The sequence below is a fragment of the Anas acuta genome, chromosome 6 (genome assembly GCF_963932015.1).
Source record: "Anas acuta chromosome 6, bAnaAcu1.1, whole genome shotgun sequence".
NCBI lineage: Eukaryota > Metazoa > Chordata > Aves > Anseriformes > Anatidae > Anas > Anas acuta.
Window position 1 is genome coordinate 14,165,613 of NC_088984.1, and position 14,147 is coordinate 14,179,759.

The window sequence follows — 14,147 nt, forward strand, 5'->3', positions numbered from 1 at the left end:
ACTATGTTTCAAAGCAGGAAGTGGACTCAGCAACGGGGAGTGCTAAGCAGATGAAAAAAAAAAATGATTTTTTTTTTAAAGGGATTCAGAAGAGATGAAGTAGATTAGGTTGCTTCTCCTGTGTACTAAATATTTCAAATGTGTTGGGAATTACAGAAAGCACAAACACATACTATAAAACATCAACAACTGCCAAGCTGCAGCACCTGACAGCTTCCAGCACAGACTATGCATCAATTAACCTTAAAGACTGATCATTTGGTGCTTTTCTTTAGGAAACTACATTTTACAGAAACAGATACAGACTGTACTATAATCATCGGAGAACGGTTGCAAATCATCTTATAAATGTCAGCGTCAATCTAAAAACACCTTGGCAAGATAGTAACAAGTATTTAAAGTCAATGGATAGCTGTGATTTGTTCTTCTTCACCTTCTCTTACAGGGTTACAACAGGGAATGTTACATCCCAATTATGTTTATGGGCTTCCTGGATAGCGAAAGACCAAAATCAGGAATTTAAGACATGGGGCAATATCCTTTCCTTGCCCAAAGCACCGATCGGTTATGTCTATAGGCTTAGTTGCAGAGAAAAACAGAGCTGCAGAGAAAAAGCAAGGAAACTGCTATCCAATGATTTTCACTGGGAAAGATGTTCTGCACCAATTTCCCAAGATAACTATTTCTGTTTTACTATCCTCAGGAAGAACACACTCATTTTGCTGGTATGAATCTGAAGGAATGCCTTATCAATGGCATTGGGTCAGCAGACAGCATTTCTCCTTAGTTACGGGTGAGTAACTACACTGGAACAAATGAGTTAATATTAACTAATTGGCAACAGAAGGATGGTTCTCTTCCAAAAAAATTCAAACAAAGAGTGATAAAAATCAACAAGATTTAATATTGTCCACAACTCCAATTATGTTCTAATAATCCAAAAGTAAGTGAAAGGCATTTACATGTCAAGTCCCCTAAATATTTACAGTTATTACTGAGGCAGGCTTGACTCTTCACATCACCCCATTCAAACAACAGCACTGACTAGACTGTTATAGTACAAATAGCACAAAAACATGCTGAAGTTAAAAAGTGTGAACTGAACATGGATGCCAATCCAGAGTCTTGTCTGTAGCCCAGGGTTAGAGGAATTTTGAACCCAGGTTGAGGTCAGAGCTTTGCCAATCGCCTGTGTTTGGACCCACAGGACACGAGACTCTACATTCAACTGAGTTTTTCTCCCTGGCGTCCCAGTGAAGGAGTGCGGGTCTCAGCTGTGCTGCTTCACTGATCCTACACCTTACCTTCAGCAATGAAGGCAGAGGAGCTCTAGCCGTAGCAAAGATCCAACCATCAAAAGGCTTCAGCTTGGACTTGGAAAACATCCGATTATCCAGGCATCCCAAGATATCAAACTATGCTAACACTACGCTTTGATGCTTCCAATTGTACCATCTGGGAGCAGGAAGAGAATAAAACCGCATTTCTTTTTGTTTCAGACTAAATCTTTTAACTACATATTGGCACTGAAATGGAGGAAGGGATGGTATTTGTCAGGTCATGAATATGGCGATTACGATTTCTTACTTGAATGTTCTTGGCCATGCTGAACAGAAGCAATATTGGAATCTGGGAAGACAAATTAACCTTCCTGTTGAAGGTTAAGTATCAAAGACGCGTCTCTTGATACAATGACTTTTTGGAGACAGTGCCTGAGGTTAACAGTTCTTCTGGACTGTGATTATTTTCAAACTCCTCCTCTTTTGCTTGGTCACTTTACACTGATTGTCCCTGGGCTCATACACAACAGAAAATGGGAGCAATAACTTGGGGACAATTAGCAATCCCTGTGCTAAAGGAGAGACTCAGGTAGGTAAGAGTGAAGCAGATACAGATTGCTCCAAGCAATCACTTTCTGCTGATTTACGCAGCCCGTTTCAAAGGATCTCAAACTACAAACCGGGGTCACTCCTGTCTTACTACAAGGCAAAAGCCGACCTGTAACAAACCCTGACGTGCCATCCTACCATTGCATTACTGGCACAAGGATTAACACTTTCTAACCCTGTTATATAGCAGCTTTTCTCAAAATAGTTTTTAAAGTATAAAGGAAGATTTTATTTACTCTAAAGACAGTATAACCACTGCCTTCAATATTACTCATTTTTAGCGAAGGAGAACACTGAGACAGACCACTGCCATCTTCCCATTTCCCCCTCCAGCTGTTCTTTTAAAATGCCCTTCAGTCACAGACCTGTGAATCTCCACTTCACTTCTTGCTGCGTGGGATGAAGTCCAAGGGCAGCTCCTCTGCAGCCCCTGGGGAGAGCAGTGCCGCCAGTCAGCGCTGACTGGGAGCTGGAGGGCCACCAATTTGTGACCTCCTGGCCCAGGGCTATGAGTTTGACCAACTGAGCCATACCCAAATGGACCCAGTTAATTTTTCACAGGCTTAACAGAATCAGCAAGCCCCAGCTAAATGTAAAAATACCTGAAGCGTTTTCCCGGGTATATCTTTAGCCTAGCTCACGTAGAGACCCAAGTGCAGACTGGGAAGTTTTTCTTAACGTCAGGAATGCTGATATTCTCAAATTACTGACAGACAGACGCAACTTTCATGGGTTGCTTTACGGTTCTGAGAGTCCCATTTACACAGGTATCAGAAAACACATACATAGAACAAAAAATCCCATGTCCTGGGGCAACACCTTGAATACACTCTGCAGATAAAGTGAGCAGAGGAACAAATATAATGATTTTTAATTATTTTACTATTTTTTAAATATTAACACAGAAAACTTAGTACACACTTCCTTCAGCATACTCTGGGGAAGACCAAATGCCCATGGCTGCAGATTGTTCGCTCCTATTGCAGCACCAGTGCCACCACTTCATACAGCTGTGCAAACAACTTTTTAAAAGCAACAGACAGCAAAATGGGACTACACCTGCAGCATCCTACGACAGCTGTCACCCAAAGGTCTCATCGCAGCTGTAAATCTCATCTTTTTTAATGACAGAGATGCTATGCAGAACCATTGACAAATCAAAGGAATACCACATGTAGTGTAGCACAGCAGCTACTTGCTGAGAGCAACACAGCTCTGGCTTACTCTTCTGTAAAGAAGTGCCAGAGCTCTCATCTCTTCATTCCTGGCCTGAGCTTTGCTTTCTGTTACAAAGAGTTATTCTTCTCTGCTTTTCCTCAGGAGGCATCTCACATGCAAATCCTGAGGAACCTTGCCATACTACAAGCACGAAGAACATGGTGTGGGGAGTACAGAAGCATAAAACGCCACGTTTTCAACATTACACCTACTTTCTGAAAAATGTGCCAGTCACACAAGTGAGCTCTGAAAGGGCATTAAAAACAACGTCAGAGACCATCTGGAAAGGTGCTGCAGCTTTGGAGGACTTTCAGAAAAAAAACACAGAGGGCACTGAGTCAAGGTGAGCTGAGAAGTATGTAACGAGGAAAACCTGCCAATAAAAGGCACTCCTTCAGAACACAATGTTTTGTCTGACTACTTTATCAGGAAATCAATTTACAACTGCTTATTACTCTGAACTGAAAATGACAGGAGTGCAAAGGCTTTAAATCGAGGAGAGGAGGATAGGCAGCTTACAGCAGTCTTCATTCACTAAAGGATTAAACTTTTTCTACTTCTGCATTGTAGAGATATATCCAGCCTGTTAGGTTCTTTCTTCCCTGGGGGTGTTTTTGTTTTGTTTTGATTTTTAAACAGTACATTTTTGCTGTGCACAGGTAAAGTAACCTTGTGTCAGTTATGCAATGCCCTGGAGCAGCCTGATCTATACAAGGATCTTTTTCATGGCCAAAAAAGCTCTCCAGAGATACCTAAAATTGCGACTTTAGGACAAGCCTTTTGCAGAGAAGACTAAGTTTTAGATTTCAAAGGAAGGAATTTGTTACCAAAGTGATCACAGAAATGTACAGAAATGTAAAGATATTCACGTGGTGTTTACCATGGTTCAGTTCAAACTTTCGACATGCACAAGGTGGAAAAGAAGATCCAGCTTAGAAGTTAAGCTGTAAAGACTGATCTTTAATGTAATTTGATCCACTTTGTATATAACTATCATGTCCCCATATTTTTTAGTCTAGAAGAATAATTTCATTTCAGTTTTGCATACGAGTTCTCTCACATTAGGAAAATGCAATTCACCTTTCCCCCAGCTTCCTCCTCTATTCCCCAAGCTTCTTTTCAGCAGCATGCCCTCTTTGTCTACTTTCTGCTGCTATTCACCAGTTCTGAGTACTACATCATGGCCCAATTTCATCATTGTTTTCACACTCAGCTCTGTTTGAGCTTGGCCTTTGTGTTCATCAGTACATTTCCTACCCTTCCCTGCACAGATGGAAGGACCACTCTGCCACAGGGCTTGAGTCTGCCCCAGAACAAACAACCAAATCCTGGAAAACTGATGGCCTGCAACTCCGGACAGTTCCAAACACACTTACCAGCTCTGTCAGTCCCACATTTCTTCTTCCTCCTTCAGCAAGTATAAACCCACCCCCTTAAGTACTTGTGAGACTTGCTATCAAATTGTTCCACTGTTGAGATGAGTCAACGTGCTTGCTTGTTAAATCTCCCATTTCTTCAATATTGCTTTCCTAGCAGTAACACTGAAAGGCTCGCTCACCTCCTTGTGGGAATCCTTATGGGCTTCCAGTGTTTTCATGATGGTCAACTCCGCATAGTTTTTAAACCTTGCTGGCTGATTCCGTAAGATCTCTCTAAGGACTCGCAGTGCCAGGGCTCTTATTGAATGCTGTGTCAAGAGAAATAAATGTTAGAAAAAGTCATTTCTCATCCAAATTGTATTTTGAAGTAAATTCTCAAAGCTCCCTACACCATCAGAAGTCTTATATAGCTCTACCAGATCCAGTAGAACAAGCAGTATGCTCAATAACTAAAACCAGAATTGGTCTCCTTGCTTTCTTTTGCACAAAAATTCACATGACTGTTCTCACTGACAGAAACAGAGCTTTTTTTTTTTTTTTTTTTTTTTAAATCCATACTCTCTTGGCTATTAAGTACAAATTTGTACCCAAAGAAACACATTTCATGCTTTGCTACAAATTTGTACCCAAAGAAGCACATTTCATGCTTTGCTCTTCCTCTTCTGCTTAGCTTTGCAGATATCAAACTGGGCTCCACCCATGCAACAAAGCTGTTTCTCGTGTACTGATGCAGTAAATCAATGCTGTTCCTGTAACTCCTATGGAAATTACTTTCAAGAACAGTCAGTCATTGTAGTCACTACTGACCTATGTGTTAATCCTTTGTATCAAAAGACCATTAGCTGAAGGGATTTATAACACCTGCTTCATTTTCACAACTGTTACATTAAGTTTTTGGCCTGCAGCCATTCCAAATAGATTCTATCATTTCAGCAGAGGAACACTTTACCCTAACACAACCTTTAAAGCATGCCCTCTGCTATTCATCTGCAAAACTCAGAGTAGCACAATTTATTTGTACTTAAAGTCACCAGATCTTCATACACGTATGATGCTGTTATGATTAAACATGTAGGACTACAGAAATTCATGCCAATACTAAGAATGATTGTGAGAGTACACCAACCATTTACACTGCCTTAGAATCAAGATTTTATTTCTACAAGAGCACCATATGCTTTATAAGCAGTATACAAAATACAATTGATTTTGAATCAGATTAAACAGAAAAGAACTGGGAGTGCTTTTACGCCTACATGCTGTAACATTTAGATGGAGCACGGCTCTGATTTGAAGGCACAGCCAGGGTGCTGAGCCTTTATCAAAATGTCACAGTGCTGCAAGCTGAACAAACAGCCCCATCTGGAAAAAGTAAAAGCCTCTCCTGTAAAACACCGCTTTGATCAACTACCAAAGATAAAGCTGTGATAGTAATGCAGCTTGAGTTCCTCCTGTCTACATCTGTAGCTTCTTTTAATACTTTAGAACAAGATCCCCTGTAAAAGCAGTTTGCTCTTGATGAAATCCATCCTCTAAGATCTAATAGCCTGGATCTTTAACCTACACAGAGAAAAAAAATATTCATCTAGGCTGCCTTTACTCTCCCTTTTTGGGGAACGGGTGCAATGTGGCTAAGAGCTATTATTATGCAATAATGTGCATGCATTACTTTGTATATGTATTAGGTAACAGTATTCATTATTATACTATGTATTATGTGCCACATAATACGTATTATGTAATGATATTATGTAATTTCATCCTAATTTGGAAGTGAACAACATTTTAAATCTTAATTCTTACAAAATTGGAAAATAACTTCCTTTCCGACTCTAGTTCAATTTCCTAGTTATTTGCTACTAAACACTCAGAAGGGAAGGGAAAAAACTGGTACACTTCAGAGTAGCTTGAAATTCGTCACTGAGCACACTGACAATGAAAGCAGTCAACAGCCTTCAAAGGAAGAAAAAATGAGCAGTGCAGCATCACTGAAGAGTTGCAATACAAACATAACAAATTTGATTTAATCTAACTTGCAGAACCTATCACCCTAGATAAAGGCGAAAGAGCTGAGAAAAGCTGAGACAAAAATCTACATCTCACATCTTTGTCTCCAAGTGTCTCCAGCAGCAGGAGCAGAATGGTTTTGAAATGTTCCTCCCAAACTCCAAGATTATCTTCCCTTGTGATCTTCAGAAGTTCCAAGAGAGCTCCTTTTCGCTCCTCCACCCGTTCATTGTGGTTAGAGAGCTCTTTCAGAAGGTCAGCCACCAAATCCGAATGGTCAATGGGTACTTCTAGGACAAAGGGCAGCAAATCATTTGGGGAATAGGGAAAAGATCAAAGATGCCCATATTATTAATCCTCTACAGAACACAGTGCACATAACAAGCCCCCCCTCTCCTGCCCCAGTCATCAAATCCCAGGTGGCCTAAGTTAAGCAGGAAAAAGGACCTGACTAGCCCAAAATTTCACTCAAGTTCATAATACTGCTCATGAGTCTGCACACAGCTTCTAACAAACGAAGAAGAGATGATGACTGTATTTCATCCAGTTCCAATAATTACTTCTACAAGACGAGAACCGCCAGAGTTTGTCCTAGACACTCACACCCAAAACCAGTGATCACATGTATGACATTTAGATCAAAGTAGAGTGAGTCATCAGTACACTGCAGAGGGATAAAGCTAAGGTGCAGCATCCTTTAAATGAAGTGGAACGCTCAGTAACAGCAAGCTAATGAGTCATTTCAGTTTTAGAGTAGGAGGTCCCCAGAGTAGTGTCCCTTACAGATGCATTTAATTTGGACTCTTAAGGGACTAGTTTGAGACAAACTCCAGGAGGAAGAGAAAAAAACAAAACCCACATTCAAACTGCAATTTAACATTTTCTTAATTGCCACGAATCAGGTTCTGCTGTTACATGAGAACACAGAACATTCCATGCCGAGCCTTGACTCAGGTACAAAATACTACTCAACATACGCATTGACAGGCATGCACCTGAGGAGCACTGCACGCATACAAATACCAGGAACAGAACAAGCTGCCTGCAGTTTTACAAGATAACCTAATACAAACCATCCCGAAGCTGATCCATGTCATCATCAAACACTGCTTCCTTGAGGGCAGTCTTGTCGTAAGTGTTAATTGTGTCGGAATAAGGATAGGGGTTATACTCTCGAGCACGTGGCCCTGAAAAGGCGCGGGGAGGCTGGGTGTTCAGTAAGGAGGTTTTGTTATCTAGAGCCATCCTTCCTCCTTCTACAATGTCACTGCTTCCGCGGACATCACTAGAAGGTACCGCAAGGCCACCATCTCGAGACACCTGGGGATCCAACAGAAAAAGTCGTGAGACTCCTCAAAACCTGTAAAAGCTGTAAGCCTTTTTGAATCCATTCACCATAGGATCATGCATCAATTAATTTTGTATAGAATCCTTTATTTCTGCATAATTCTTGAATAAAACTTTGATTATCACCTCTTTCCCTAGCTTATGTAACAGAACTATCTCGATCACAGGGCGAAGAGCTATGCTAACAGTCCTGAATATAACGTCCCAAGCTCTGGGTCAGGACTAACTTACTAAGAAAAAGAAAATTAAGAAAAATCAGTATCTTTCTTATGCAACCTCATGACCAACTAATAGAGGAAGTTAGATGATTGCCATTTTTTTTTTCCCATGGTTGCCATAGAGGAGATTAGATGATTGCCAAGGGAGATTAAAGGTTGGACTAGATGATCTTAGAGGTCTTTTCCAATCCTATGGTGCTTAGCAAGCTAATGTGAAATGGACAACACAAGAGTCCCAAAGAAAAAATATCAGACCACCAAGAATTTTTTGCTTTGAAGGCTAACAATCTACTAACCTAAACTTGTTCGCCCGGAGAGGAAGCAAAACTACCATTTAAAATTGTCAAAAATTTTGAATTCTGTATATTTGATTAAAACAAATGGTATCTCATGTAATAGGTAATTCTGTAACCAGTGATACAGTGTAAGGCACCACATGAGTTGGGTACTCAGAGTGATTTCTTCATACATGAGACTTGCACAGTAATCCAGTAAGTATATTTCACAGGAGGTTAAACAGTTGTAAGGCAGCAAGGGACTACATTACTGGCAACCCAAAATTTAGGGATATGAAGTTAGTAACCAGAGACTAACACCTGAAGGGAAAAACAGACCAAGAATAACTGGATTTTGTATGTACACTAGCCAACAATCCAAAGCCAGGTTTGAAAACAACGTTGTGAAACTTTACCTATCTCCAGATATTTATCAAACCAAATACTTACAATGTCACAGTCTTTCTTTCCATCACGTTTGATTGGTTCATTCAGATCCTCTTGACTACGGAAACTAAATTTTTCAATCGCTTCTGTGACTCCACGAAGAGAGCTGTAGATTTCATCAGAATTTAGGTTCTCCGTGTCATAATCCAGCATACTAAAGACCAAACGTATATGAAATGTTACATATGAAATTGGAAACAACTTTTCACTTAATCAATAAATGCCAAGTTGGAGACAGATGATTTGGTGTACCATTTCTAACAGTGATTTGCAACAAAACATGAATGGAATCAAAGCAGACTTCAGGTCTGAGTCTCCCCTCAAACTGAGCTAAATCTAGGAGAAGCTCGACTGAAATCAGTGGTATTATATTGCTGTGATTGAGGGCAAATCAGGTCCACTGTTTGTTACATTCCACAGCAGTGAGTATGCTAGCTTCTATCAACCAAAAACCTAGCGCCATCATGGTAATGGTGTTATTTAAAAAGAAAAATAACCACTATGAGAACTCAAAGGGTTGTGACAGCTGGTGGAAAATAAATCAACAAACTAAGTTTCATAATATAACAAATATACTCTGTCAATGGATTCAAATGCAATAGATTTAAATGGAAACAGAAATGTACCTTGACATAAAAGCTTAATCTAACATATTCCAGTTTTCACTTAGAGAGTAGAAAAAACAAAACTACTTGCAAGATGCCTTGATAAGAACTACTGAAATATTGAGCCTAAATTTGAGAATTCTCTCACTCAAATAGAACACTTTCTTGCAGCCACTTTCTCAGAAATTCCTCATCAGCGTAAAGCCACACGAGTTTTGGGATTCCTTAAAGAGTTACCCAAAATTAAGTACCATGAAAAAAATACCTAGCATGCAAGGGCAGATGATACAAAAAAAGAAGTGACTAGGAGGAGAAGCTCCTACATGCTTGGAGGAAATTACAAAGCAATATTGGCAGGGCTTTGCTCTATTCAGGCAGAAGTTGAGTTTGCATGACAATCAGTTTTCCAAGAGAGACTTTACGAAGAGACCCAGTAACTGAGAACAATTTCTCTGGGGGAGTGTTGGATCTTAATAGAGCCAGAAGCAAAGAAACCAAAAGAATTTAAGACATTTACATCAAGTTGTTTGTCAGTAAGCAGCAAGAAGTGGCTCCCTACAGGGGTGAATTACTATTTCTTAGCATTTTGGGAAGGATTACAGGATGGGCTTGGAGAAAGATGGCTGAACAAAGAGCTGTGTTCCTTTCTGACTAAAGAAAGATTCCCTGTGAGATGGTGAAAAGATACTTTTCCCCGTGAAAAGTATCAAAAATAAAAAATCTCCTTTGAATCCTGATTACACAACCATTATTTTCTATAGAACTGAAAGTAGGATGTTAATTATCTAGAACTACTACTATTTTTTCTGGAAAAAACTCGAGAACTTTAGACAAAGGGTAAAATTGGTGTTGCCCGATTCCTTTGGGATTAACACACTGAAAATAGCCATAATCCCTGGCTCCCAAGCAACGTGCTCGCTCTACAATCACTCAAACCCTAGCACAAAGTATTCTGGCAGAGAAAACAAAGAACAACTCCCTGACTTTAAATAGTGCCTGTCAGGCCAGGCCTGGCTACGAAGAGAGAGAAGCCACTTGAACAACAATCAAGACCAGGAAACAAAAGCTGTTTATAAACCTACAAAAGTCAGAGTATTTAGGGCCTTTCAGATAGCTGAATGAAATTAATGCACTGTGATTGCTTTCCAGACAAAAAAAAAAAAAAGTGGATGCAGATTTTTGATTCTTTTTAAGTTATCAGTCAGGGCTAGGAGAACATTTGCTTCATACCTTCTTGAAAATATTAATTTTGCACTCAAACATATTAAATATAAAGATCTTGAAGGGTTCTTCATACAATACTGAAGTGAGCAATGGAACGGCCATTACTGCAGGTATATATATATATATTACTGTAACTGTGTATCCACGCCACGAGATGAAATGACTTACCAAAGGCCACACAATTAAATCCATGGAGAAAAATAAAGAAATCATCACAGATGTACTGACATTAAATCTTCTGCTAAAGTCACTGCTTCTTTCATCAGGAATGAATTTTGCTCTATGCTGTTCCTAAAGTACAGATGAAAGTATATACTCTGCAATGCTAAATGACTACAGAAATTTCTGAAGAACCACCGGATCTAATAAGTTTTTCAAAACCACCTTTTAATAAAATCTGAAGAACCCAGTGATTCAATATGTCAAGAATAAGCCTGTGTAAGAGATCACATTATGGCTGTGTTTTATACAAAATAAAACTTTACATGTAAACACCCATGTCTACTGACAGCATGCGTGCTGGAATACTTCACATACAACATGATGGGGGAATAAAAAAATAAAAAAATGGAGCTACACCCACCTGCCAGGGGTGAAAAGGCACAAAAACAAAAGAGTGATGCAGAAAACTAGAAGAAAGTCACAGGGTGAATAGGAAGTGAGTAGAGATGAGTAGTGTTTAGGGATGTCACAACATTATTTTCCACATTGTGCTGCACTAAAACAGTAAGCGCTCTACAAGTTTGTCAAGACACAGTTCTGAAGTTTTCCAGTCTGACATGAAACGTTTTACTTCCATAATTATTCAGCTCCCAATTCAAACAACGTGTAAGTAATCAACAGTTTAGGACCCTGAAGCAGTACACAGTAACCCACTTCCTTGCACTTTCAGGCTCTGGGCTGGAATATGTATCAAGTAATTCCAAACCTGTCAGCTAATGAAACGCAGAAAAAATTATTCTGGACTAATTTAACCCGCAAAATCAACATGGATCTCTTCCATAGATTTTTCAGTATTCTAGAACAGAGTGATAACATGGATTTGATGTTTTAAATCTGCTGGTGTTCATAGAATACCTTATTCTGTATCTCAATATTCTTTCTCAGTTGTCACAGACTGCCAGATTTTCAGTCCTCCAAGAGCTATTTGTTTGGGTTTGTTTCAATAGCTTACATTTAGGAACAGAGAGACTGCTGCCTGGGTATAAACTTAAAAAATAAAATCCAAGAGGTCTGAAATTAAATTTGGATTCAGATTGTTTTTTGATTAAAACAGTATATAGCTTTGGTCTAGTATACCGATTAAATACATAGATGTTAAAATTAGCTGTCAATAACCTCTAAATCTCGTGGCAAGGACATAGGATTACAATTCTAATTCCATGCTACCCATTTCCAAGATATTCCACAATACAATTACTGTGCAAGCAGCTGGTGAAATCCCATACATGTCCCCCTCACCATCCTATTGATGTTCACTACTGCGGTTTGAACGTGCTCACGTGCCACTTGCACAGCGAATTGAAGGACGTTGCCTGCACTATCACAACGCAACAAGCGCCTACAGAAAGTGCTCAAGAACTGTGTTCTGCGTCGGAGTCTAACTGTGAAACCTACACCCGTTCAGGAAATCCAGCAGGGAGAAGTCAGCTGGAAAAAGTCGCTTGGAGTTTTTCCACTCGTGTGCCACATCTTCCCAACCGAGGGAAGAAGCAGCTGACTGCCCTCTCCCCGCTCTGAGAGCTAACATCAGCCCATTTGCTTTTTCAACCAAATCCTCTAGAAATCATTTCCCACGTTTGAACAAATCCTGTGGTAGGAAAGGTAAATAATGCTGTGACATCTCAGACAAGTTGGTTTAACAGGTAGCTTGTTACCTGGGAGAATAAGAGCGCCTGAAAGTCTTGTGGGAAGGAGCGGTGGGGATGGAGTTAGGCTGAGAAAGGGGAGGGGGGTGCTTCGACAGCCCGTCTGCACTCCAACCCCAGAACCGACTGCAGTGATCAGAGGAGAAACGAAAGAGAAAAAACAGAGAAAGGAGAGGGAGAAAAAAAAAAAAAAGAAACTATAATCTGAGTGGCTTAGTGCTGTCATGCTGCCTTGGAGAGAGAAAAAAATTAATAGAAACAAAATTAAGCAAGAATACTCCATTGAGCCCCTTAAGTCATTGCTTTGGCCTTTATTTCTCAGTTCCACTTTTTTTTCCTTCCTCTAACACAAGGATATGGATCACACAAAAATAGTCCCTGGTAAATTGCATAAATGGATATAGTCTCTATAAACAACACTTAAAATGCTCTAAGTGAACAATCCCTGACCATGCATCTGTATCCAAACGCTACACAGATACTTGCAATCAACAGAATTTCCTGGAAGAAAGGAAACCCAGAGTTGGACTTAATGAGTAAATGAAAATCAGTCTGGAGTGTTAATGCACCGTGGAAACTGGGGGCTTGGCCCTGGTCTTCGCAGACAAACCTGGGAAGACTGAGTTAAACCCAGCCTCCAAGTCAGTTCAAATTTCTTTTCAAACTTCTGCGTGGGTCTTTGGCTTACCAAATGATAACATGCCTTTGGGTCAAGGCATCGGTGTGAGTTTGTTTAACCTTTGCTTTTGTCCTGTTCCCTTCACATCACAGGGATTTTCTAGTACATCATCTAAGCAACAATATAGATGCTGGAGATGGTGGAATATTCAGGATACCTCTTTGTTTCTATTAAGTACACTTATCTCAGAAAGTCACATTTGTGTACACACAAGTGAAAGACACAAGGAGATTAGAAGTGGCAAACAAGCCAAGAATTGCTCCAGAGCAAATAGCAGCACTGCCAGTTGAAAACCCATCTGAAGTGTGGTGTCGAGAAATGCAGCTGTTAACCAGAAATAAAAACCAGCTATTACAATCAACTATTACAGAAATACACACGACAGCCAGACTGCTCCCACAGCTCAGATCTCACCTACCTGCAAACAGGCCACTGAACAATGCAGGCTTGTCCTTATTGTGTAAGGTGGGTGGCTTATTTTAGTTCTTTTTCCACACCCTGCCTTGCTCAACTTAATACAGAAACCATTAAAGTTTACTTTTAATGGTATTTTCAATTAAAAACAAGCATGTAAGCTTTTAAAGCCAAATAAAATTATGTAGTTCCTATGACAAAAATAAGCACAATCATATGTAACCAAATTTTCATCCTTTTATTTTGATATATTTCCTCTTGGAAGAATGAAATTTGTTCTTTTAGTAATAAGAACTATGTACAGGTTTTTGAGCTACCAATGAAGGCAAACTTATGTATTGTTATTATTTCAAATATTCCTAATGAATTCTAAGTGAAAATTCACAACCTGCATGTGACATCTTGGCTCAGAAGATCATTTGCTCATCAGAATGGCATTCATACACTGGAGCAATTCACAGCCTAGTATTTTTCTTTTTGTCATACTGTGCCACTTACTAAATCTAAGAAGATTCTCTCCATCCAACACAAACTCATATCCATTCTTCTGAGCATTTCCCAGGAAATAGTCTGTCTT

General features: G+C 39.7%; 1 protein-coding gene across 9 annotated transcripts in view; it reads right to left on the reverse strand.

Moving 5' to 3' along the window:
- The window catches only part of CLASP1 (cytoplasmic linker associated protein 1), a 149,345-nt gene that overhangs the window by 14,157 nt on the left and 121,041 nt on the right, over positions 1-14,147 (reverse strand). For 7 of the 9 annotated variants that reach the window (XM_068687476.1, XM_068687472.1, XM_068687474.1 and 4 more), the window contains 4 exons: positions 8,784-8,934; positions 7,567-7,813; positions 6,590-6,780; positions 4,666-4,794 (listed from right to left, as the gene is read on the reverse strand). In XM_068687476.1, the coding sequence (XP_068543577.1) occupies positions 4,666-4,794; positions 6,590-6,780; positions 7,567-7,813; positions 8,784-8,934 (718 nt within the window). Of the gene's footprint in view, positions 1-4,665; positions 4,795-6,589; positions 6,784-7,566; positions 7,814-8,783; positions 8,935-12,486; positions 12,604-14,147 lie in introns of all 9 variants that reach the window. The other 2 variants (XM_068687471.1, XM_068687479.1) reach the window with 2 other exon arrangements.